Source organism: Lepidochelys olivacea (genome assembly GCF_965140295.1).
Source record: "Lepidochelys olivacea isolate rLepOli2 genome assembly, chromosome: 10".
Classification (NCBI taxonomy): Eukaryota; Metazoa; Chordata; order Testudines; family Cheloniidae; genus Lepidochelys; species Lepidochelys olivacea.
Genome location: NC_140420.1, coordinates 69,239,864 through 69,266,044, shown reverse-complemented (window position 1 = coordinate 69,266,044; position 26,181 = coordinate 69,239,864). Strand labels below are relative to the sequence as shown.

General features: G+C 46.0%; 1 protein-coding gene and 1 long non-coding RNA gene across 3 annotated transcripts in view; both read left to right on the top strand.

Moving 5' to 3' along the window:
• Positions 1-45: 45 nt before the first annotated feature.
• LOC311527219 lies at positions 46-20,102 on the top strand. Its single transcript, XR_014713286.1, has 3 exons — positions 46-161; positions 9,007-9,071; positions 19,984-20,102. It is a non-coding gene; the product is annotated as an uncharacterized lncRNA (long non-coding RNA).
• A 4,616-nt stretch (positions 20,103-24,718) lies between these two features.
• Positions 24,719-26,181, top strand: part of ABHD17C (abhydrolase domain containing 17C, depalmitoylase) — a 51,459-nt gene continuing 49,996 nt past the window's right edge. Inside the window, exon 1 of one of the 2 annotated variants that reach the window (XM_084640938.1) lies at positions 24,719-25,698. In XM_084640938.1, the coding sequence (XP_084497064.1) occupies positions 25,139-25,698 (560 nt within the window). In that variant the 5' untranslated portion in view covers positions 24,719-25,138. The remainder of the gene's footprint in view (positions 25,699-26,181) is intronic. The other variant, XM_084640937.1, reaches the window with a different exon arrangement.

Sequence of the window (26,181 nt, the reverse complement as noted above, 5' to 3'; positions counted from 1 at the left end):
CACAATATTTAGTCCATTCCCTTTCCAGTGCAGGATTAATCTCTACAGTATATTCTCCAGTGCTTTGTTCAATCCAGTGTAAATGACTCAAGCAAGTGGGCTTTCTCCATTTCCGTTTGAAGACCAACCCATGTCCAGCAGAGTTTACTGGGAGGAAAACAGTGAGTTGACATGGTACACAGGGGTGTGTTCAACTGTACAGGAAGAAGCAGTCCTGAAAATGCTGGGAACGCAGTAGTGGGTTTTTTTCCCACATTGGGAAGATAATGATTATTAGAATGCAAGGAAGGAAATTTGGCTTTATCCTGCAGGCCTGTACTTTGATTTCAGTAGGCCTTTTAACACGAACATGGATTTGCGTGATAAGGACTATAATTTGTAATTTAGAATTATTTGTGTTCAAGATATATTTCACAGCTATTTTGTTTGGGCATTTGTACTATCCTAATGTACTGAATTGTTTGGGGGAGGAGTGGGGAGAGAAGTGAGGTGATAACAGGCCAGAGCATTGTGTAAATTAATATTGAAACTAGGCAGTTTTAAAATAATGGAAAGAGAATTATCTATGGTGACATTTCAAGATCTGTTCCATGGATTGATTTAATTTTATCATCACTTAGTGCAACCAATAAGTGCATTTGGAGGCATGCAGCAAATCAATTGTAGTACTGAAATTCTTTGGGTAGTGATCTTTTCTTTTCTCTCTAACATATTGAATTTTGATTCTACAAGGGAGAAGATGGGTGAGCTAAAAGAAAGTGGAAATCTTAGTGGAATTAACATGTTTTCACCATCCATCCCCAGAGTTATAATATAGTATTCAAAGAAGATTACAAATTCTTCTTAAACAATATTCTGTAAAGGATCTTATTATTTTATTTAAGAAATCAGGGTGACATTGTGCTAGCTGTTCATACATATAGCCATACAGTCCCTGCTTTAAAGAGTTTGGGGGCTCAGAAGAGTTCATTGGGACTACTCACATGTAAAGTGAAGTACTGATATGTCTGGAGCAGAATCAGGCCTCGCATATGTAAGTGTTTGCAGAGTCTTAGCCTCAGTGCACAGGCCCAATGATGTGCAGTTCAAGACCTGTACAATGTTTACATTTGTCTTCACTATTCAATGAGTGGAATCCTGCCTCTTTTATGTGTCCTCCTGATTTTGTCTGACCTCTTTTTCTCTGCTTCCCACTTTTGTGGTACTTTCCCCTCCAGCTGGAAGGGAGGAATGTACAGTAAGTGCAGCCAAGTCATAGAATCCTAGAATATCAGGGTTGGAAGGGACCTCAGAAGGTCATCTAGTCCAACGTCCTGCTCAAAGCAGGACCAATCCTCAACTAAATCATCCCACTAGGGCTTTGTCAAGCCTGACCTTAAAAACTTCTAAGGAAGGAGATTCCACCACCTCCCTAGGTAATACATTCCAGTGTTTCACCACCCTCCTAGAGAAAAAGTTTTTCCTAATATCCAATCTAAACCTCCCCCACTGCAACTTGAGACCATTAGTTCTTGTTCTGTCATCTGCTACCACTGAGAACAGTCTAGATCCATCCTCTTTGGAACCACCTTTCAGGTAGTTGAAAGCAGCTATCAAATCCCCCCTCATTCTTCTCTTCCGCAGACTAAACAATCCCAGTTCCCTTAGCCTCTCCTCATAAGTCATGTGTTATCATTTTTGTTGCCCTCCGCTGGACGTTTTCCAATTTTTCCACATCCTTCTTGTAGTTTGGGGCCCAAAACTGGACACAGTACTCCAGATGACACCTCACCAATGTCGAATAGAGGGGAACGATCACGTCCCTTGATCTGCTGGCAATGCCCCTACTTATAAAGCCCAAAATGCCATTAGCCTTTTTAGCAACAAGAGCACACTGTTGACTCATATCCAGCTTCTTGTCCACTGTAACCCTTAGGTCCTTTTCTGCAGAACTGCTGCCTAGCCATTCGGTCCCTAGTCTGTAGCAGTGCATGGGATTCTTCCATCCTAAAGGTAGGACTCTGCACATGTCCTTGTTGAACCTCATCAGATTTCTTTTGGCCCAATCCTCTAATTTGTCTAGGGTCCTCTGTATCCTATCCCTACCCTCCAACGTATTTACCTCTCCTCCCAGGTTAGTGTCATCTGCAAACTTGCTGAGGGTGCAATCCACACCATCCTCCAGATCATTAATGAAGATATTGAACAAAACCGGCCCGAGGGTACTCCACTTGATACCAGCTGCCAACTAGACATGGAGCCATTGAGCACTACCCATTGACCCTGACAATCTAGCCAGCTTTCTATCCACCTTATAGTCCATTCATCCAGCCCATACTTCTTTAACTTACTGGCAAGAATACTGTGGGAGACCGTGTCAAAAGATTTGCTAAAGTCAAGGAACAACATGTCCACTGCTTTCCCCTCATCCACAGAGCCAGGTATCTCGTCATAGAAGGCAATTAGATTAGTCAGGCATGACTTGCCCTTGGTGAATCCATGCTGACTGTTCCTGATCACTTTTCTCTCCTCTAAGTGCTTCAGAATTGATTCCTTGAGGACCTGCTCCATGATTTTTCCAGGGACTGAGGTGAGACTGATTGGCCTGTGGTTCCAGGGTTCTCCTTCTTCCCTTTTTTAAAGATGGGCACTATATTAGCCTTTTTCCAGTCATCCAGGTCCTCCCCCGATCACCATGAATTTTCAAAGATAATGGCCAATGGCTCTGCAATCACATCCACCAACTCCTTTAGCACTCTCGGATGCAGCGCATCCGGCCCCATGGACTTGTGCTCCTCTAGCTTTTCTAAATAGTCCCGAACCACTTCTTTCTTCACAGAGGGCTGGTCACCTCCTCTCATGCTGTGCTGCCCAGTGCAGTAGTCTGGGAGCTGACCTTGTTCTTGAAGACAGAGGCAAAAAAAGCATTGAGTACATTATCTTTTTCCACATCCTCTGTCACTAGGTTGCCTCCCTCATTCAGTAAGGGGCCCACACTTTCCTTGACTTTGTTCTTGTTGCTAACATACCTGAAGAAACCCTTCTTGTTACTCTTAACATCTCTTGCTAGCTGCAACTCCAGGTGTGATTTGGCCTTCCTGATTTCACTCCTGCATGCCTGAGCAATATTTTTATACTCTTCCCTGGTCATTTGTCCAATCTTCCACTTCTTGTAAGCTACTTTTTTGTGTTTAAGATCAGCAAAGATTTCACTGTTAAGCCAAGTTGGTTGCCTGCCATATTTACTATCCTTTCTACACATCGGGATGGTTTGTCCTTGTAACCTCAATAAGGATTCTTTAAAATACAGCCAGCTCTCCTGGACTCCTTTCCCCTTCATGTTATTCTCTCAGGAGATCCTGCCCATCAGTTCCCTGAGGTTGTCAAAGTCTGCTTTTCTGAAGTCCAGGGTCCGTAGTCTGCTGCTCTCCTTTCTTCCTTGTGTCAGGATCCTGAACTCAACCATCTCATGGTCACTGCCTCCCAGGTTCCCATCCACTTTTGCTTCCCCTACTAATTCTTCCCGGTTTTTGAGCAGCAGGTCAAGAAGAGCTCTGCCCCTAGTTGGTTCCTCCAGCACTTGCACCAGGAAATTGTCCCCTACACTTTCCAAAAACTTCCTGGATTGTCTGTGCACTGCTGTATTGCTCTCCCAGCAGATATCAGGGTGATTGAAGTCTCCCATAAGAACCAGAGCCTGCGATCTAGTAACTTCCGTTAGTTGCCGGAAGAAAGCCTCGTCCACCTCATCCCCCTGGTCTGGTGGTCTATAGCAGACTCCCACCACGACATCACCATTGTTGCTCACACTTCTAAACTTAACCCAGAGACTCTTAGGTTTTTCTGCAGTCAGAGCTCTGAGCAGTCATATTGCTCTCTTACATACAATGCAACTCCCCCTCCTTTTCTGCCCTGCCTGTCCCTCCTGAACAGTTTATATCCATCCATGACAGTACTCCAGTCATGTGAGTTAACCCACCAAATCTCTGTTGTTCCAATCACATCATAATGCCTTGACTGTGCCAGGACTTCCAGTTTTCCCTGCTTGTTTCCCAGGCTTCTTGCATTTGTGTATAGGCACTTGAGATGACTTGCTGTTTGTCCTGCTTTCTTAGTATGAGGCAGGAGCCCTCCCCTTTTGCATTCTCCTACTCGTGCTTCCTCCTGGTATCCCACGTCCCCACTTACCTCAGGGCTTTGGTCTCCTTCCCCCGGTGAACCTAGTTTAAAGCCTTCCTCACTAGGTTAGCCAGCCTGCTTGCGAAAATGCTCTTCGCTCTCTTCGTTAGATGGAGCCCGTCTCTGCCTAGCACTCCTCCTTCTTGGAACACCATCCCATGGTCAAAAAATCCAAAGCCTTCTCTCCAACACCACCTCCGTAGCCATTCGTTGACTTCCACAATTCGACGGTCTCCACCCAGGCCTTTTCCTTTTACAGGGGGGATGGACAAGAAAACCACTTGCGTCTCAAACTCCCTTATCCTTCTTCCCAGAGCCACGTAGTCTGCAGTGATCCGCTCAAGGTCATTCTTGGCAGTGTCATTGGTGCCTACATGGAGAAGCACGAAGGGGTAGTGATCCGAGGGCTTGATGAGTCTCAGCAGTCTCTCTGTCACAACGTGAATCCTAGCTCCTGGCAAGCAGCAGATTTCTCTGTTTTCCCGGTGGGGGCGGCAGATAGATGACTCAGTCCCCCCCGAGGAGAGAGTCCTTGACCACCACCACCCACCTCCTCCTCTTCGGAGCGGTGGTCATGGAACCCCCATCCCTAGGACAGTGCATCTCATGCCTTCCATTCGGCGGAGTATCCTTCTGTTCCCTTCCCTCAGATGTATCATCTAGTCCACTCTCCGCATTAGTACCTGTGGAGAGAAGATGAAAACAGTTGCTTACCTGTGTCTGCGTTGCTGGTACATGGACACTCCCCTTTCTTCTTCTGGCGGTCACATGCTGCCAAATTTCTTCACCGTCCTCCTGTCCCTGCTGCCCAGCCTGCTCTGAATCTTCAGAACATTGTGCCCGTAGAAGCATATCCTGACGTCTGTCCAGGAAATCTTCAGTTTCTCTCATGCAACGCAGGGTCAATACTTGTTTCTCCAGACCTTGAACCTTCTCTTCCAATATGGAGACCAGCTTGCACTTTGTACACACAAAGTCGCTTCTGTCCTGTGGAAGAAAGACAAACATGGCACATCCAGTGCAGGTCACAACACTCCCCATCCATATTACCTTCCTTCTACGAGCTTCCTCAGGAGTTGTAGTAACTACTCAGAGAAGCTGACAAGATGTAAGCCTCAGCGGGCTCTCCCTGGGTGAACTCCCAGGCAAACTCCCTCTGTTAGCCTCTCTGCTGTTCACCGCTCAGCTGGTTCGTAGCTGACTGGCTTTTTATAACAGTCAGGCCCACTCAAGGTTCACCTGGAACAAAGCACTCCCAATTCACACTTTTCAAACAAACAACCAATCAAGCACACTGTCAAAGTGTCCCCACAACAGACATTCAGATACTCACCAACACAGCCTCCCTAATGCAGTCCTTAGAGTACCTCCTCTCAGACAGATCCCAGGCAAACTCCCTCTGTTAGCGTCTCTGCTGTTCGCCGCTCGTCTCACATTAATAATGTTGTTTGGATTGACCAAGCAAAGGGTGCTCAGGGGAAAGTACCATTAGTATCCTCCAGCCTCTTTCCAGCAGTGTCTTCGCTGCCAAACTTACATCTCCCCATGATACCGCAACATATTGCCATTAGACCAGAATTCATTTTTGCCAATTACTTCAGACACCAAATGCCCAACTTGACTCAGATCAGTCAGATTACCTGTGAGAAGAAGGTAACTCATCTTGTTAACCTGACCAAAAAGAAGAATTGGTCCCAGAAAGTCCGTTCTGCAAGATGCTGAGAGACCTCATCTCCCATGGAGCTTATAGGATCTGGTCCCCTGTTACCTACTGGTTGTGACTTTAAGTGCCAGTGCAATCTATCTGTTAATTGCCCTCAAACACAGTGTAATCCTCACAAAATTCTTGCAATTACTCTGGATTCATGGGTGAAGGTCAATAGCAGACAGATACATGCTTTGGATTTTATCTACTTGTACAAATCCCTAATCTCTTCTCAGTAAATTACCGAGTAGTTTATCGGTAACTTGGCATTAGTCTTAAAAACCTCAAGACTCTGAACTGAAGATGGTTATTTCTATTTGTATTTCTGTATTTGTTGTTACTCCTTTATTTAGCATGCTGGCAGGTTATCAGAATTAGTTTCGTTTGGCAGAATCTGTGGGTTCTAAGTACTTGATGAAAAAATAATCACACTCCTTATCTGATGCGTTTCAGTAAACAGTGATTTCAAAGAAGCAATAGCAAACCCTTTAATAACACCCCTCTGGCATGAAGATGCAGAATAACTATTAAGCTGATTTTTCTCTATTTCCTCTTTCGCTCATTTTGCCTTGTCTGGTTATGTATTTAACATTAATCCATTATCACCCCAAACTCGGATGATTTTTGTGGTTGTTTGTTATCTTCCACATTGCTGCTGTTTAATTTCATTAACGTTACTTCACCAGCAAATGACTGTGAACATCTCTATGTTAGCATATCCACTCACATGATAATAATGTGACTCAGAACACTGAATACCACACTGTATTTTACACTTCATTCAACTGCACAAACTCCAAAAGACAATCCAACAGAGTTACCCAAGGGTTAAATTTGGCCCTAACATCTTCTAGGTGGACATACTTTTCCTCCCAAGATTTTCATGTAATAACAGAAATAATGACAGACTCCCTATCCTTCCATGATTATAGCAGCCTCAATATGGTACTATTATACCTTTGTTTTAATAGCAGAAGAGAATCAGGCTCACTCTCTGTAAGAGACACAAGTCTTATTACAAGCTTAAGCAAGGGAACCAGTTTGCTTACGTGTTTTAGCAAGGCCTTTCATTGTTTTCAGCCCTCAAGAGACAGTAGGTTCAGAAAATAGAAAAGCTACTGGCACCTCCTACCACTTTACACTAGATTGGGATAATTTGTTCAGCTTTTCCAGCAAGTCAACAGAACAGTCACAGTTGTACCAGGTTAGAAGTCCTTTCAAATAAGGACACAGGACTACCCAGTCAAACCAGTGGCCCACCTTGTCCAGTGTGCTGTCTCTGACAGGGACCAGTAGCAAATGCTTCAGAAGAAGGTGCAAAAAAACCTTGTAATGAACAATTTATTGACTAGTTTACCCACACAGGAAGTTTCTACTAGTTTCTACCCAGACAATTTAAAAGTTCTAGAGGGTTTGTATCCTATCTGATTCAATAGTGGCAGTTTCCAATATCCCTATAAATGTCTAACTTTTAAAAAAAAAATCATTCTAAGCTCCTGGCCTCACTTATATTGTTATAGGCTGGGTTAAACCTTGCTGAAAACAGTGGGTGTAACCGCCCCTTGTTACTGATAAATTTAAGAAACAGTTAAGTTTCTTTATGGACTCTGAAACAATAGCAGCCTCCACCCCAAACACATGCAAGGCACATGTGAGCAGAGGGTTTTTTCTAGATATTGGTTTGTGAAGGTTTATGTTCCTGTAGAAGAAAGATCACACATGGAGACAGAGGCGGAAGCAACAGATACATAAAAGTACTTTGGCACCTAAATCCACGTTTAGGCTCCACTGAGAACCATAAAACTCCTGCTCGGCTGCTGTCTAATTCTGTAGGCACCTAAATTCACTTAGTGCCTAAAATGTGCTGTAAAAGTTCTAAAGGGGCCTAAGTTTCTGCCCCGGGCATGCACACTGCTGCCTCACTTTAGATAGCCAGGTGACTGTCTTCCCTCAGGCCCAGAGCGATCCAGGAACCTGATAGAGGGAAGATAGAGGAGCACATAACTTGCCGATGGGGCCCAATCTGGAAGGCAAGCTCAGCGGCCCATACTGGATCAGGTCTCATTCAAAATCTGGCTAGAGCAAAGAGTCACTGGAGCAGGATGAAGGGACCTAGGGTTACCAACTTTCTACTTGCACAAAACCAAACACCTGAGCCCCACCCCATGCCCTGCCCCTCTTCCGAGGCCCTGTCCCCACTCAGTCCATTCTCCCCTCCGCCCCGAACGCTCGCTCTCCTCACCCTCACTCACTTACTCATTTTCATCGGGCTGGCTCAGGGGGCTGGGGTGCAGGAGGGGGTAAAGATGCTGGCTGGGGGTGTGGGCTCTGAAGTGGGGACAGAAATGACAGAAATGAGGAGTTCAGAGTGAGGGAGGAGGCTCCAGGCTGAGGCAGTGGGTTGGGTGCGGGATGGGGGGGTGAGGGCTCCAGCTGGGGTGCGGGCTCTGATGTGGTGCCGAGGATGAGAGGTTTGGAGTGTATGAGGATGCTCCCAGCTGGGACCAAGGGGTTGGGAGGGCGGGAGGAGGATCAGGGCTGGGGCAGGGGGCTGGGGCGTGGGGGGGAGTGAGGGCTCCAGCTGGGGGGGTGCGGGCTCTGGGATGGGGCTGGAGATGAGGGGTTTGGGCTAGGAGGGTGCTCCAGTCTGGGACTGAGGGGTTTCAAGGGTGGCAGGGGGATGGTAGGGGGTCCTACCATTCAAGAGGCTCCTAATTTCTCAAGTGGCACAAGGGGTTGGGGGATGGTAGGGGGTCAGGGGTGTAGATTCCTGGAGGCGCTTACTTCAGGAGGCTCCTGGCAGCAGCGGCATGTCCTCGCTCTGGCTCCTACATGGAGGTGTGGCCAGGCCGCTCTGTGCGCTGCCCTGTCTGCAGGCACCACACCTGCAGGTCCCATTGGCCGCAGTTCCCAGCCAATGGGAGCTGCGGGGGTGGTGTTTGGTGCAAGGGCAGCATGGAGAGCCCTCTGGCTGCCCCTATGCCCAGGAGCCGGAGAGGGGACATGCCAGCTGCTTCCTGGGAGCCATGCGGCACGGAGGCTAGCAGAGAGCCTGCCAGCCCCGCTGCACAGCGCCACCAACTGGACAGTCAACAGCTCGGTCAGCAGAGCTGACCAGAGCCACCATGATCTCTTTTCAACAGGGTGTTCCAGTCAAAAACCAGACACCTGGTCACCCTAATGGGACCCTGGGTCTCCAACCTTCCAGGTGAGTGCCCTAGCCACCAGGCTACAGAGTCATCCTTGCTCTTGCCTAGTGACTCTTAGTAGTTAGCCAAAGTGGAACAGCTTCAACAGAAGAGACTGGTGGAGCCCCACAGCAGAATATTCCATAGCTAAATGGTTAGCGCATGCTTCTGAGTGGTGGAAGGCCCCTGTTCAAATCCTTTCTCTCCACCAGGCAGAGGGGGGAATTGAGTCTCAGTCTCCACATCCCAACCATTGGGCTACAAGTTATAAGGATGATAGAAGCAGCCCCACCTCCTCCTCTGGCCCTCTTGTGCAGAGTGATGCAGGTGACTAACTCGTTCTCACAAGAAACAACTTAGAAGCCTAAGCCCCCTGGCTCTGGGAGGGGGGTTCCTGGCCGTGAAGCACAAGCAGAGCTAGGCACCTCCCAGCAACCCATACTTAGGTGTCTATCTCCAAGAGAGAGGAGGTGCTGAGGACACACCCTACGCACCCTTATCTCCGATTGACTAGTTTAGGTGAAACTCTCCACCTAGTGTGCTGGTTTTTGTGGCTAACATTGTAAGGTGTCTGTCTTTCCCTGTTTATTCTGTAGGAAGCCTAGGAGCCCAACTCAGGCTTTATGAATCACATTGTTATTCCTGTGATTTTCTAGGCACCTAAAAGTTAGGAGTTGTGATGCTGACACAACACCTAAATCCCTTTGTGGAATCAGGCCACAGTCACAGAGGCACTGATAGCAAGATGCTGAAAAAGAGAGAGAGCTTTTGGGTTAAGTACTGGCTGAAAGAGGCTTGGAACAGTGAATGAAGAAACTATCTCCTGTTGTTTGATTCCTCCTTTATTCAAGGGAACAGGACTTCGTACATCCTTCATAAATAGGATTACATCAAATAAATACCTGACCTCCTCATCAATTTCTCCTAACAGAAACAACCTGCAGGTCTTTGAATTTTGGTTAATCATTCACGTCAAAAAGGGGGTAACGATATTTTGTGGAAATGAGTTTCACAGGCTAATTGTGTCCTATAGAAAGCATTCCTTCTTATCAGTTTTAAACTTGTTACTAGATGTACATAATTTGTAAAGCACTGGAGATCTTTCAGGTAAAAGGTGCTATTTAAAGGTAAAATATTATTACTCCCTTGATGTTTCATAGATCTATGGATCTGTGAATTCATAGGATCCTCCTGAGCTGTGGCACAGAGAGAAAATGCCATCCGTCAGTGCTAATTCTCTGCTATAGCAGCCGCAATGCTTGAGCCAAAGAAGCTGTTATTCAACCCACTCATCCCACTCATCAGTGATCTGTGAAATTCCTAGGATGGAGGAAGCTACACTAGGGACTTAAAACTGCAGTCAAAAGCAAAAAGTGTGTTGTGGTATATTTAGCAAATGGTAATGCTAACCAGAGAAAAATATAGAGAGCGGGTAGAGAATGAGGAGGAGGAGGTGAAAAATCCATTCATTCACTGGGAAGTTGTCTAGCATTTAAAGACATAAACAATCTTCCCTGAGTGTGAGCCAACTCAGATTCTGTTATGTAACTGTATAACAAATATTGTGGCTGGAGTAGATGCAACCAAGTGTCTAATACTCACTCTGTGGCTGCCTCCACATGTAAACCCTACAGTAAGCTCTTGTGCTTTATGACAGCTCTGGGGTGCAGCTCCTCAGCCGGTTTGAACTGTCACAGCTCCACTGAAGTTATAGGATCTGCTGAAGTCAATGGAACTATGACAATTTACACTAACTGAAGATCTGCCCTCGGTCTGTTTTGCTGGTCATTTGGTGGAGGAAGAAAAAGAGAGGCAGGAGATGTTTGCACATACCTCATAGTTGTTAATTAAACTAGAAAGCCACCAAAAGCTGCAAAGTTTGTCTCCAGATACAAACATCCCCATAATTAAGGGATCTTCACATCTGGATTTTAGTTTGACCTATTATTATATAAAGATGAGAGTCAGAGGATGTTTGGATTAAGGGATTTTGGTCTAGCTCCATCTCTGAACTAAATAGCACAATACAGAACAGAATGTATGACGTTACTACTTGAAACACTGGTCTCTACCATTTGAGCTAAAGAAGAATCCCCAGTACAGTGAAGTAATAGGGCTCATAGAGCATCCTGTTTGTAGGCCTGTTTCTAGGGTCAGCCAGCTACAAAAACTTGGGCAAGTCTCAAATTCCATCCATCCAATGAAATGTTAAATGGGGCATAAACAGACCAGCCTGGAGGCATTACACAACAGTGTAAGACATTTTCCATTTTTCTCCTCCCACATCTCAGGCAGACTCATTGAGCTAGTCAGGCTCAAGACTTATAGGGATTCTGCAGAGAAACTGTAATGCAGGTTCCCTTGTTCTATGTGTGGGTCTGCCCCTAGTGTAAATTGGGTGGTCTTGCACTAGCCAGTGCGGGTGTGTACTTGTCACCATTGTCCTCTATGTTATGTTCATGACATACACTAAGAGAAGTTAGATAAAAACATAACATACTCTTGCTGGAAGGTTGCAACGTAACACAACTTTATTTCTTAGAATTCAGAAGAATAACACACAAGACCCCCCCCCCACCCAAAAAAGAGACAAAGCAGGGTACTCCCTAAAAGAGAGGCACAACTCACCCCACCTTACTTCAGACTGACTGCTGCTGGGCCCAGATCCTAACCTGCAAGCAAGGTCAGGGGAAAATCCCTGAAATTTAAAGGGACAGCCTACAATTGTAACACAGTTTTCAAAACACCACACACTACAGGATAGAATATCAGGTGACCCAAGTTTCTGTGAAACACAGAACCCTCCGTTGCCTTATCTGCAAATGGGCTAAAAGCCATATAATTGCTGATGGCAAACGATTCTTCTTTAGTTCAATATTCCCATACAGCGCAGAACAGCATCAGAGATACACAGTGCAGATTGGAGCAAAGACTTTCACCCTAGCATGTATTTAGTTGTGGTTTCCCCATATAAAAGAGAAAAAAAGGCTGGCACTATCATTTGAGCAAAACCCTTTAACTGTCTGTGTCATTCAAACAACAGTAGGATGAACTCCCAAGTTCCTTCACGTCAAACAATTCCATATTCTGTAACGGTTTGCAGACCTGCTGAGGACTTAGCGAATTGTATGCAAAATGCTAGGAAGGACTCAAGGCTTTCCGAGGTCTGGGGCAATTCTGTGAAATTTTTTGTGCTCTTCAAAAGCCAATTCTTGTAAGTAAGCCCATTTCCCCTAAATTACCGCACATACAATAGCAGATGTTGTACAGCACGCTCTGGAGTGGGGGAAAAAAGTAATTTTCCCACTACTTTCCCATCTGATGGTAAGTAATATTTGTTTATTTTATTTTATTTTTGTGTGTGCTGAGATGAGTCAGAAAGAAGAGAAACCTTTTATCCCTTTAGGAGAGCATCAGTATCAACTTCTGCCATTCTTTCTGTAATCAAATCAGCTCCTGAAAATTGGGGGGAGGAGTTCAGGAGGGTTGACATTTTGTTGTTCAATAGTGACACCTGCTGACTGCCTGGGAACACCTTATTGGAGGTCTCAGAAAACACAGTTCAGCCCTAGTGCGTGGCAGACAGCCATGGTGATATGAGTTGTGTCTACAGAGGTGTGTGTGTGCATGTGTGGGAGGGTGTTGAATAATGAGCATACTAAGTGCTTGATAAAAGCACAGAGCTGATAAAAGCCCCTGCAATCAGTGCTGTATCTGTTTGCAACTCTGCATGTGCTACATGTGTAAACCATATTGAGTTGCTCCTCTAGACATTAGGGAGCATAGCTGGAGGCCCTTACTCAGGCAAATCTCCCAGGACTGAGTAAGGACTTCAGGATTTAGCTCTGCACAGAATGCACTATCGCAAAGATAGCAGCTGGGAATTCAAACTTCTACAGCAAAACAAATGGTGAGACAGTGCAGCTCAGCATCCACTGTAAACTGCTCTCAGTTGTTCAGAACTCACCCAAAATCATTCCCATTACTGCCAGAACTTCCTCTCTCTCTCACCTACGGCTGCCACAACTTCTGTCACTGGGGCCAGAGGGGAATTGTTCAAATGTTCAGCAGCTCTCTGCTCCTCCCACCCCTCAGCAACTGCTTCTCTCACTGGGGCCAGGCTGCTCTTGAGTAGCTCTCCAGTCTCTCAATCCTCGCCAAGCCTGTCTTCCCTCTGGGGATGGGGAGATTTCCTGCAGCAACTTTTCTCTCTTGGGCAGTCTGTCCCTTCCCTTCAGACTCTTTTTGCCCAAAAGAGCATTAATGGCCTTCCTTTATCTGCTCCCCTTGAGCACTAAAATGGAGACTCAACAGGAAGGACAGCAGGTCATGACTCCCACTGAGGCCCCTCTTGTAGCCTGCCACAGAAAAGGCTGAGGAGGAAGGGGGAAAGGGAGGGGAGACAGAAGCTGGGAATGGGCGACATGGGTGGATCACTTGATGATGACCTGTTCTGTTCATTCCCTCTGGGGCACCTGGCACTGGCCACTGTCAGAAGACAGGACTGGGCTAGATGGACCTTTGGTCTGACCCAGTATGGCCGTTCTTATGTTCTGATGAGACTGACTATCACAGGTCAGAACAAGAGTTGGTGATGGAAGTCTGTCTGGCAGCACACGTCTTTAGTGTGAAACTGGTGAATTTGCATCTCAGATTTACTTATGTTTCAATGAGTCAAGCAATTGTCTTTTTATTATTAGTAATTGGTGTCTAGTCACCAGGTTTTCAGTTATTTTGGGAAGAAAATATACACATTTTTTTGACTAGAAAACCCCCAAGTCTACTTTTTTTTTTTTTGCACACACTTTTTAGAATAAAACTTGAGTTGATGACAGTAGATTTACACCTAGCAGAATTTGGCCTAAAGTTCAAATGTGGAGTCTAATTTTCCTTGCTTTTAAGCATCTAAATGTCAGTGTGGCTGTTTCCACAAGAGTCAGCAAAGCTTTGTTGAATCTTGATAGACGGGAGTCTGCGTAAGCCTAAATGCACACTTCTGTTTAAATTACATGACTGTAACATATGAATGGAAGCCCGAGACTCATCTCCACTGACCGTAAAAACCTCCTGGAGCTGATTTAATGATGAAATGAAACAGAGTTATTCAGCATTTTCCAAGAAGTGGGGGAAATGAAATGGTGCAAAAAAAAAAGTAAGCCAATTGTCTCGATTTTCTCATAAAAACAATGTGACATATGAATGTGACTTCCACAGTTCTAAGCAATAAAACAACCCATTCTCCTAGTTTTGTGCTCTCAACAGGTAGGGTGTTGGCTGTTACATGCAGGTACAGAGATCGGAATCTGGTCATTGAGATCCACCACATATATCTAACAGAAAAAGGTTTCCCTATTTTTATGTGCGCAAGCTACACTAACAACAATTCTGGCTGTTGTTGGCAAATCAGGCCATCCCCGATAACGAGCTGACAGCTAGATCTAAGAGTGCTTTTCGTTTTCACTGTGGGTTTGTATTCTCTAGGGACTTAACTCAGGACTTGTCTTCACGTACAGTGCTACAGCAGCACAGGTGCATGGGTACAGCGATGTCACTGGAACACTTTAGTGAAGACGTTATGCCATTGGGAGAACCTGAAGTCTTTAAACCATGATTCTGGGGACTTCAATAGCTCAGATATGGGTTAGGGGTTTATTACAGGAGTGGGTGGGTGAGATTCTGTGACCTGCATTGTGCAGGAGGTCAGACGAGACGATCATAATAGTCCCTTCTGACCTTAAAGTCGATGAGTCTAACTTCTCCCATCAGCATAGTTAATTCATCTCCCCAAGAGGCAGTAGCTATGCCAAGGGGAGGAAACCCTCCTTTTGACATAGTGCTGTCTATATGGGGGTGAGGTCGGTATAACTACGTCACTCAGGGGTGTGGATTTTTCATTCTCCTAAACAACATAGTTATACTGATATAGGTCTGAGTGTAGACCTGGCCTTAGTCACAGCCACAGGTTTCCGCTTAATGTGCTCTGTGTTCACACATCCATGCGCCTCTATCAGTGTTACACTGCTTCATTGCCACCACTCCTGAGCTGTGGAGCAGGAGCAGAGGTAGCTATTAATGCTATTAACCCCATGGTAACTGAACTAAAGACTTGTAGCCACAGGCACTCACAACAATTGAGACATGATGGTCCTCCAGTTCCTTCCCCTAGGCCTTCTGATTGGACCTGGATAGGGCCCTACCAAATTCATGGTCAGCAAAATGCATCACGAACTGTGAAATCTGGTCTCTCCTCGTGAAATCTGGTCTTCTGTGTGCTTTTACCCTCTACTATTTCACGGGGGGGAGACCAGCGTTTCTCAAACTGGGGGTCCTGACCCAAAAGGGAGTTGCAGGGGGGTTGTCAGATTATTTTAGGGGAGTCATGGCATTGCCACCCTTACTTCTGAGCTGCTTTCAGAGCTGGGCAGCTGGAGAGCAGCGACTGTTGGCCAGGTGCCCAGCTCTGAAGGCAGAGCCCCGTCAGCTGCAGCACAGAAGTAAGCCTGGCAGTAGCAACCATGCCATCCTTACTTCTGCGCTGCTGCCTTCAGAGCAGGGCAGCCGGAAAGTGGTGGCTGCTGACTAAGGGCCCAGCTCTGCAGGCAACAGCCTAGAAGTAAGGGTGGCAAAACCATACCAGGCCCTCTTTACTTCTGCACTGCTGCTGGCGGTGGCTCCCAGCTGGTATCCCAGCCAGCAGCTGCCTCTTTCCAGCTGCCCTGCGCTACCAGCAGCAGCAGCATAGAAGTAAGGGTATCAGTACTGCAACCCCCCCCCACACACAATAACTCAGCGATCCCCCACAACTCCTTTTTCGGTCAGGACCTCTGAAATTACAACCCCATGAAATTTCAGATTTAAATAGGTCAAAATAATGAAATTTACATTTTTTGAAATCCTATGACCATGAAATTGACCGAAATGGACTGTGACTCTGTTAGGGCCCTGGACATGGACTATCAATCTGCCTCCATTTAGCTCCCCCCTCCTCTCTGCTCCACTTCCTGCTTGCAGTTTTTCTTGCGTCACACATCCCCAGTGTTTGATACAGCAGAACAATATCCACTAACAAGCCACGTATCAGCATGCAGCCACCTGGCCACACGTTCAAGTGGGCAGACACATTGTCTCACGACACCCTGAGATTGAAGAATGTGTTGTGCTGCTATGAATCTTGGAATATGTGCCCGGGTAGCTGCACTGCTTGTCCCGGCCAGATACAGCACCAGTGAGGATGCAGGGCAGGACAGCACGGTAATATGGTTGTGTTATTGCAGGTTAGGCTAACATGGGTTGACGTACCCTGTGGTTGCTTAGCCCATGCTTAACATGCAGTGAAGACATAGACTGTGCATTCTATCTCTCCTGAATCTACATTCTACATTCAGATCTATTTATTTCTCACTTCTCTTGTTCTTGAGATTTTCACAAACACTTCATCCCAATTCTTCTCAATCTAGCCTTATAGATTTGTAGTCCCTTAAGTTTCATTTCCAACAGCATTGCTTACATTCTTAGGTCTGTCCTTTGTTGCTAGGATGCACGGCCATCCTCTCTTACCACCCCTGAATTACAATTGTGTAGAACCAGGGCATGACTCCAGACTGCTGTTCTCTTGAGCACTAAGCCAAGAGAGCAACTGCTTTGCTAGACTGGGGCTTATTAAACTCTTAGCTCCCCTGCCTGTTACGGTATGTGGCCATAGGCTATAGGTACTAAGGCATGCTGCCCATTTTTAAAGGCGCAATAAGCTATACTGCAAGCAGAGTGCATTGCCCCAGGTCCTCCTAAGCTATCTTGTCCTGTGTCAGCAAGATGCCTTAAGAAGACCTCTCTACAGAGCTAGTCCTGCTCCTCCTACCCCCACCCTGTGCAGCTCAGTAGAGCAAGGAGAGGATTTTGCTTTAATTGAAATTCCTGTCATCAGTACAGATAACCTGAAAAAAGATATTGACATGAAAAAAGCAATCAAGAGCCCATCTTTAAAAATGCCAGTTTGCCTGTGACAAGCACGAAATGAAGTCACTGCAAATCAAGATCTAAATCCTGTTGTAGATCACACAGCTGGTCTTTCCCCCCCTCCTCCACCTCTCACTACAAGTTCTAATGTTTGCACATCTTTGTTTTCCTGTTGACATTCTTCTCCTACTGTATTCACAGCAAGTTTGAGGATAGCTGCGTTTTGATTAAGCTCTTGCAAACCTCAGAGAAAGCTCTTTTAAACCCTGAACAGTGTACTTTATCTTGGACTTCTACCCTTAAAAGAAAACAGTTATACAAGTTTTCTAAATAGTTTTTCTGGTATTTTTTCCTATTTAACTCATTCAGATAAAGTGTGCTATGCACTTCTTTCCAAGTAGATGCTTGACCTTAGTGTTACATGTATTTACATTGCATCTGAAGATAAATCTCTGTGATTTTTTAAGAGTCCATGAAGGAGAAGCAGGAGATGCAGATGCCCCCTCCTGCCACAATCCACCTATAGCAGGGATTCTCAAACTGGGAGTCGGGACCCCTCAGGGGGTCACGAGGTTATTACATGGGGGGGTCGTGAGCTGTCAGCCTCCATCCCAAACCCCGCTTTGTTTCCAGCATTTATAATGGTGTTAAATATATTAAAAAGTGTTTTTAATTTATAAGGGAGGATCGCACTCTGAGGCTTGCTATGTGAAAGGGGTCACCAGTACAAAAGTTTGAAAACCACTGACCTACAGTATATACTCTAAGGACAACCACTAAAATTTCTAAAGAGTGGCTATGTTTTAAAACCACATAAAGTCAAACTCATCCCTAGGGTGATTGCATTGAAACTCATCTAGCATTACATCATGGGTGAATTTGGTTCAGAGAAATGGTGGCATCCCCCAAACTAACTAAGCATCTCTCTCTAGCAGTTGCTCAGCAATATTTCTTTTGCATTATAGGGTGATCTTGCCTCTCCAGACACATTTAAATTGCATCTCTGCATTCTATTCCCACTGACTTAGTGCATGAATATAGTACTGGTCCTGTGTTTTCTATCACTTCACTGCATCCCGGCTTTAGGTTTTTGCTCTGGCAAAATAACTTGCAGAACACTACACAGTGGGAATACTGGCATTTTTAGGCAACTGACTCAGGAGTGGTACCAAGTTGCTTGTAAGCCTGAGCCAGGAGCTCAGACGTTATGGTGATGGGAAGCACTTTAAAAGAGAACAGATTACTTAACTCATTCTTGGATGGCAGTGGAAGCTGTACAGAAGGGGATCTATTTTTAATGTCTGTCATTATTGTTTATTTTAATATGCTTGTTTTCTTTCATAATGCTTTCTTTCTTTCTCATAAGAAATCAGCAGATTCAAGAGAATCACACACCAAGGCAAACCTCCACGAGGTTTCACACGATTCTATCAGTGCAGTGCATTTCTGTCTGGTCTAACTTACATCCCTCTTTTTATCAGATGGGCTTGAATCATGAAGTTTGGGTCCAGATCTGAATTGGACACAAATGTTCATGAAGGTCCAGAGTTGGGATTATAGCTCAGATCCTTCAAGATAACTTTGCCCCATAAAGTTCTGATCCAGATTGCGCCTTTCACAGATTTTAGGGGTTCGCATCCAGCATTCTGGATGTGTCCATTTCTATTTTATAGCAGAGCTTTTAAAACTGTCCAGTTCATGTCTTTCACTTTCCTTCTTCAGGGAAGATATTGACTTCCTACATTTCATTCAGATCTAGTCTATGTGGCCTACATTTCCAGAAGTGACTACATTTCAGGTGCCTCAATTTTGGGTGCCCAATTTGATACGCTTTAAAGGAAATGGATTATTAGAAAGTGTTGAGCACCCACACTGGAAAAATCAGACCCTTTTAATGGTTAACTCATTTTAGTTCTGTCTTTGTAATGTGTCCAGTACCATGGAATCTAGCAACTAAAGTTGTGTTATACACATTGGTTTAACTTAAAGGTTTGAGGTTAGAAGAGTGTTTTCTTTGGTTTCAGTTTGCATGGGTTCATGCAGCCTGAGTTTTGTTTTGGGGATTAGTTGAATCCTCAAACTCTTAAAATGAAGCTCATTGGATACCTGTGCTTCCCATTTGTGTAATACAATTACAGTCTTTTCACCATAAATTGGCCAAAGTTCACGCATAAGGTTCTCAAATTTCAGAAAGCACCTAATCCGCATTTCAAGTTCGTAATAATTGAAATCAGCTGTTACCGCTCAAAAAAGACATCTTGGAGTCACTATGGATAGTTCTCTGAAAACATCTGCTCAATGTGCAGCAGCAGTCAAAAAATCTAACAGAATGTTAGGAGCCATTAAGATACTATAAATAAGACAATAAGTATCACAATGTCAACAGTTAAATCCATGGTAGACCCACACCTTGAAAACTGCATGCAGTTCTGGCTTCCCCATCTCAAAAGAGAGAAATTAGAATTGGAAAAGGTACAGAAAAGGTCAACAAAAATGATTAGGGTTATGGAACAGCTTCCATATGAGGAGAGATTAACAAGACTGGGACTTTTCATCTTGGAAAAGAGACGACTAAGGGGGATATAATAGAGGTCTATAAAGTCATGAATGGCATGGAGAAAGTGAATGAGGAAGTGTTATTTATTCCTTCACATAACACAAGAACCAAGGGTCACACAATGAAATAAATGGGCAGCAAGTTTAAAACAAACAAAAGGAAGTACTCCTTCACACAATGCACAGTCAATGAGTGGAACTTGCTGCCAGGGGATATTGTGAAGGCTAAAACTATAACTGGGTTCAAAAAAGAGTTAGATAAATTGATAAAGTATAGTTCCATCAATGGGTATTAGCTAAGATGATCAGGGATGCAACCCCATGCTCTGGGTATCCTTAGCCTTTGACAGCCAGAAGCTGGGAGAGGATAACAGAGGTTGGATCACTCAATGATTGCCCTGTTATGTTCATTCCCTTTAGGGCACCTGGCATTGGCCCCTATCGGAAGACAGGATGCTGGCTTAGATGGACCATGCATGGTCTGACCTACTCTGGCTGTTCTTATGTATGTGACACAGTTTTGGGTGTTTGATGTGAACTGTTTGCCCACCTCTAACAATTACATTCTTTTGCTGGGACAAACCAGGTGTGATTATTGTGTACGATAAATATTCTACACATTACTGCTGCCAGGCATCTTCTCTGACCTCATGTTCACTGTTTCTTTGCCTGATCTTTCTTATATCTGATGTTACAAGAAAGAGGAACGGGAATGGCAGGTATTCTGCCTTTGTAGCTGGCAGGACAGGACCAGAGGAACACAAAAGAAATAATAAATATCTAGATAAGAATGATGTGTTCTATTTGTTACTAAGGGAAGTAATGTAACTGTCCAGTTGACAGCTGTTTGCGGGGGCTCACCTCCACTCTTCCTGTGGCCTTTTACTGCCACCTTCACCAGTAAATAAATCTGACAGAAGTTCCGCAGACACAAATTTTCCAGTGGGCTACATCCCATCTCTAGGGGATTTAAACAGCTACCCAGTTATTAAACCCCAGGACATATCACTGCTGCAGGTCAATTATTAAAGTTCAGCAACGAAGCTGTGCTCTTTGTTCAGTGAATCTTAGTGTCGTGCTCGTTACAATGCGCAGCAGTGGGAACATCTTTATTTACAGATCATTATAAAGACAAGCTCTGCAGTAACAAGCAGAAATATTTGTTTTTCTTGAGTGTTTTCCACAGTATTTGGTCAAGTAAAAATTATGCAGATGCCTGCTGGGTGGAATATGAAAGAGAAAAGAAACAAACCAGGGCAAAGGAAATGCTGAGGGAAAAAGAGAGAGAAAGCACAAGAGGCAAACTGCTGAGCTAATAGTACTAAGAGGAATACACAGAGGAAAGATCCAGTAAAGCAGCTCTTCAAATCACAATTTCAGCTTTTGAGAATTGTACATGTTAGCAGGGCACCCCCTGCCCATCACCCTTCTGCCCCTGACACCAAGGTGGAAGTGCAGGAACTGGTGTAGCCCACCCGCTGTATGCTTTCTGGGGACTCCCTTGCACGAGGGAGTCTCCAGCATGGGAGATGTAGATAGTTTCTGCTCCCTTTGCATTGCCTGAGCTCTGGTGTCATGAAGCAACTTTAACGCCCACACAACCCCAGATGGGGAATCCCAGTAGAGTCAGTGTAGGGGTTTTTACAAGAGAGCTCTATATCTGTGTATCTGGAAATAGTTAATGGATAAGGTGCCGGTAGATGGTGCTCATGAATATGTAGTGTCATCTGGATTTTGTAGGACCAATAAAACTTTTTCTTGGGCCTGCAAATGGTTTTCTCTGTGCAGCTCTTTATGTTGGCTCTTAACAGAGGGTGTATCATAGGCATAGCTTGGGGTGAGGGAGCATGGCCACAGCACCATTGTACTCTGGCAATCCCAAACTGCTAGACTGGTCCTTCGGGGCCTGTTGCAGCCTGGCACAACTTAGAGGAGCTTTGAGACTGCTCTAAGTTGTGCTGGAGGCCTAACCAAGCCGCAGTTGGCCCTAGGATTAGGTAGGGGTATGTGTGTGAGCCTCAATTATGCAGGGTGCTGCACAACCCTCTCAGCATTGACTGCTATTCTGGGAAGATTAGGGTCATAGCCACATTTTGGCCAGGTGAACGGGTGCACAAAGGTGTGGATTAGGGTGTCCCTTGGTCTTCACACCACCATTGTACATGCATGCAAGAGAAGCTACAAGTCTCTTTTAGAAACTCAGGAATATTGGTTATTTGCCAAGTGAGTGATCAGTTTAAGTCCCAATCATTTTATTCCATTGAATATTATATTAACTTTATCCTGTGCATACAGCTTGATGTGATATCAGCAGTATAGTATTACTGTTTGCCTTCAGAACTGCTTTCTGCTGCTTATTCTCCACCCTTCCCTTTTCAAGGTGATTTCCTTTTTTAGCTCCTTTTTACTAGTTCCTTCACTCGCCCAGCCCTATGCAATTGTTGTTTTTCTCTCGGAGACACCCACAGTGTAGGAACTACTTTTTTTTGTACAAGAGATAGAGTGGGATTATCCTAAATGGTAGAGAATTTACAAGAAGAACAATGAAGAACTACTAATTAATTCCATGTACACAGACAAGTTCAGTGGAGGAGCAAATTACATGACACTTCCCATTTAGAAGAGGACACTTGACTTTCACTTTTATAAATATGACCTAAGGAAGGACTCAGGGTGGAGTGTGGGAAATGTTAGAGAAGGTTGGTGAGGTAATATCTTTTACTGGACCAACAGAATTTGGTCCAATAAAAGACATTACTTCACTCACTTTGTCTCTCTAATTTCCTGGAATCAACACGGCTACAACAACACTGCATATGGGAAATGTTGTCTCTTTAATTTTCTTCTGTTTGCAGTAGTAATCTATTTATAATGTAAGTGCTCAGTCTTTGCTGCCTAGTTCCTCGCATGTCATAGCCCCTTTTAGATGTTTTAGTGATATGACGTGGTCCAAGAAATTTTACACTGACTTATCCCATGTAGCATGCCTACAGCTTAGTTGGAATCCAAACTTCCAACTTTTACCCTAGTTTCGGTGTCACTCTAGATGTGACACAAAAAGGCATTGCTGGACAGATTTCACCTTATTCAGAACTCAGCAGCCAGGTTACTTATCAGGGTCTGATGAGCCCACCATACCATCTCTGCACAAGAATATCTGCATTGTTTTTTTATAGGGCTTTGTATTATGAGATGCTGCTTATGGACTTCAAGGAATTGCACAGGATAGGTGCATTTAGTTATTCTGAATTTGCTAAACCCATACAGTACCAGCTATATACATTCTTCAGAGCAGGAGTTGCTTTTTATACTATCATTTAATAGCTGTTCTGAGTCTGGAGCCTGGGCTCCTGTGATGAAGCTGGAGCCTGGACTCATATGCTGCTTGAATCTCTCATTGTCTGCAAGATTACACTAAAGATTATTTGGTATTTATCAGTTTCAGAGTAGCAGCTGTGTTAGTCTGTATCCGCAAAAAGAAAAGGAGGACTTGTGGCACCTTAGAGACTAACAAATAAAGCTTATGCTCAAATAAATTTGTTAGTCTCTAAGGTGCCACAAGTACTCCTTTTTTTGGTATTTGTCGTTTGTGGTTCTTTCATTCTAAAGGCAAGACACCTTTGTTTACATGTTTTAATTACATTTCTTAATGGAAATAAAACAAAACACCCCCCCCTTCCCCCAACACTGCAGACTTCCCAATAGTCCCATTTTTCACAAGACTGTCCTGCTTCGACCCACAAACCCCCATCCAGGTTGAAGCAGAACATTTCAGGTATTCAGGGTGGCCCAGAGGTTTGGCCCATCCACCTCTCCATAGATAGGTGTCTGCAGCCCAGTTAGCCACTTGAAGGGTTCAGAGGTGTATGCCATTGACTTCTGCCACAGGACTCATGTACTTAAAAGTTGAGCATGTGTGTAATATTTGTGGGGAGCTTTTAGAGATGATTTAAGGGCCTGTAACCTACAGTATTTTCTTTTCCTTTTCAGTGTCTCACCCTTAATGGCACGTATGCAGGGAAGCTGGAACAATATCTATAGTGGGCGTGCTGAGAGCTATCGAACCCAACTGTATACTGTGCATATGCTGGAAACCACTTCAAGCCAGTTCCAGCACCTATGCATGTATTTATTACTGGGCTTGTGGGCCCTGGTGAGAGAGTCCAGAGGCCGCAGCTTCATTTAGGGGGATGGGGCAAACTCTACAAGTAGGAGACCAGGCAAGAGCCCTGAGCAGGGGCAGCAGGATCCGGGCGAAGCAAGTCAGCCCTCTCCATGAAGAATCCCAGCGGGGGGAGGGGAGCCGCCGCCCGGACTGGGGCAGAGCTGCTGCCCGAAGCACCCTTTCTCCAGCCGGGGGGGGGGGTTTCACACGCCAGCCTTGCCGCGCATGCGCAGAACGGATGGGCCGGGGGCGCGCGAGAGAGAGAGAAATGGGGGGGGGACTCGCACGTGACGGAGGCTCTCGTGGGGTTCTCTTAAAGGGCCAGGAGGCGGGTCCGACGCTCCCCACGCGGAGGCTCCGGGTTCTCTCTAGCGCTGCGGCGGCTGCTGCTCCCCCCCCCCCCCCCGCGTCTGTGCCCTCGCGCTGGGTTAGGGGGCGGCAGCGAGCCGCGCGGCGGGGCCTGTGGGCGGCCGGGGCCGGGCGCCGTGCCCCGCTGGTGTGCGCCGCTCCGCAGGTACCGGGGCGGGCCGGGCGGCCCCTGCCTAACCCGGAAGCGGTGAGGGGAGCCGGGACATGGCCGCTGCCCGCTACTGTCTCCGCGCCGCAGCCGGCGTGGCCCTGCCCGGGGGGAGCCGAGGCTGAGCCCGCTCCACGGCCGGGCGCCGCCTCCCAGCGCGGGCCGGGGGGGGCGGGCCCCTTCAGCGAGGGTCTGCCTGGGGCGGGGGGGCGGATCCGCTCGGGGCTGTGTGTGGGGGGGGCCGGTCTGGCGACCGGTTGCAGTGGGTCGGTGTTTGGGGGTGGGGCTCCGCTGAGGGGTTGCAGGATTGGGCCAGGCACTGGGTGCAGAGCTGGGCGGGTGCACTGGGCTTGGGGTGATTGTGAGGAGTTGCGTTTGGTGTCTCTATTATTATTATTATTATTATTGCTTTTGCGAGGGGGGGGATCTTGCATTTAGTGGTGTCTGGGGGAGGTGTATGGGGGGACAGATCTTATTTCAGGGGGATTAGTTTTTAATCTTTGGTTTTGGGGCACTGAGTCAGATGTAGATTTGGGGGGCTTGCTTATTTATTTATTTTTTTTTTAGGTGCTCCAGAGTAACCTGGGCTGTGTGAAAATGACTAAGTGATTTCAGCCCATTTGATGGGGTTGGATTTATTGTAGGATTAGTAGTAGATTTTGAAGGAGAGTTTCTTGCACTTGAGATATATTTTGTATTCCTTTCCCCACACACTAGGTGGATTTCTTAGATTTGGAGGGCTGGATTGGTTTTGGTGGCTTACAGTTTTGGGGGGACAGTTGTGTTTTGGGGGTATTGCTCTCACAAGGCTGAGAGTGGGTTGCTGTGGGTGGACTCTGAATCCCCCCCCCCTTCCCCTCCCAGTGTGAGTAAATTTTTATCCAGCGTCACTGATGCCAGAACAAGGCCCCAGAATGAACGGTTTCTCTCTGGGCGAGCTGTGCTGGCTGTTCTGCTGCCCACCTTGCCCTAGCCGCATTGCTGCCAAGTTGGCTTTCTTGCCCCCGGAGCCCACGTATACCGTGCTGCAGTCTGAGCAGCAGCAGCAGCAGGAGGCTGGGGCTGCAGCAACAGGGTCTGGGACTGCAACAGGGTCTGGGACCCCAACAGGAATGGGCAGCTGCAGTCTGCATTTGAGTGAGCGGGCGGACTGGCAGTATTCACAGCGGGAGTTGGATGCCGTAGAGGTTTTCTTTTCTCGCACATCACGGGATAACAGGCTGGGGTGCATGTTTGTGCGCTGTGCCCCTGCCAGCCGGTATACGCTGCTCTTCTCGCATGGCAATGCTGTGGATCTGGGCCAGATGTGCAGCTTCTACATTGGCCTTGGCTCTCGCATCAACTGCAACGTCTTCTCCTACGACTACTCTGGCTACGGGGTGAGCTCAGGCAAACCCTCTGAGAAAAACCTGTATGCAGACATAGACGCAGCCTGGCAGGCCCTCAGGACAAGGTAAATTGCTGTTGGGGACAAGGTACCAGGGCATGGCTCTTGGCCTGCTAAGGAATATGGGTATTTCTGCATACAGCTCTCACCCTGTTAAACTCAACATCTGTATACTTAACCTGCTAAGGGGTGGGAGGAAGAAGTCTGTATACACTTCTTAATCTGCTAAGAGGTGTCTGGTTGTTTTTGATGGCCTTTTCAGGGGCATCAGTAACAGTTACATGAGGAACTGCATGGCTTGGATTGGTAATGAGATTTTGCTTATTGGGTCTTCTCTATATGTGAGATTCAGTCATCAGTAGCCAACAACCAATGTCGCCACACCACTGCCTATGTCCATTGATAAAGGAAGCTGTGATGTGCATTGGTTGAGCTTTTCTCACCTTGACACCAGGTTGAGCTTAGTGGCTGCAAATCACAACTTTGTCTATGATTGGGGTTTGCATTGGTGCACTTACAACATTTGTTGGCCAGCAGTGGCTGAATTGG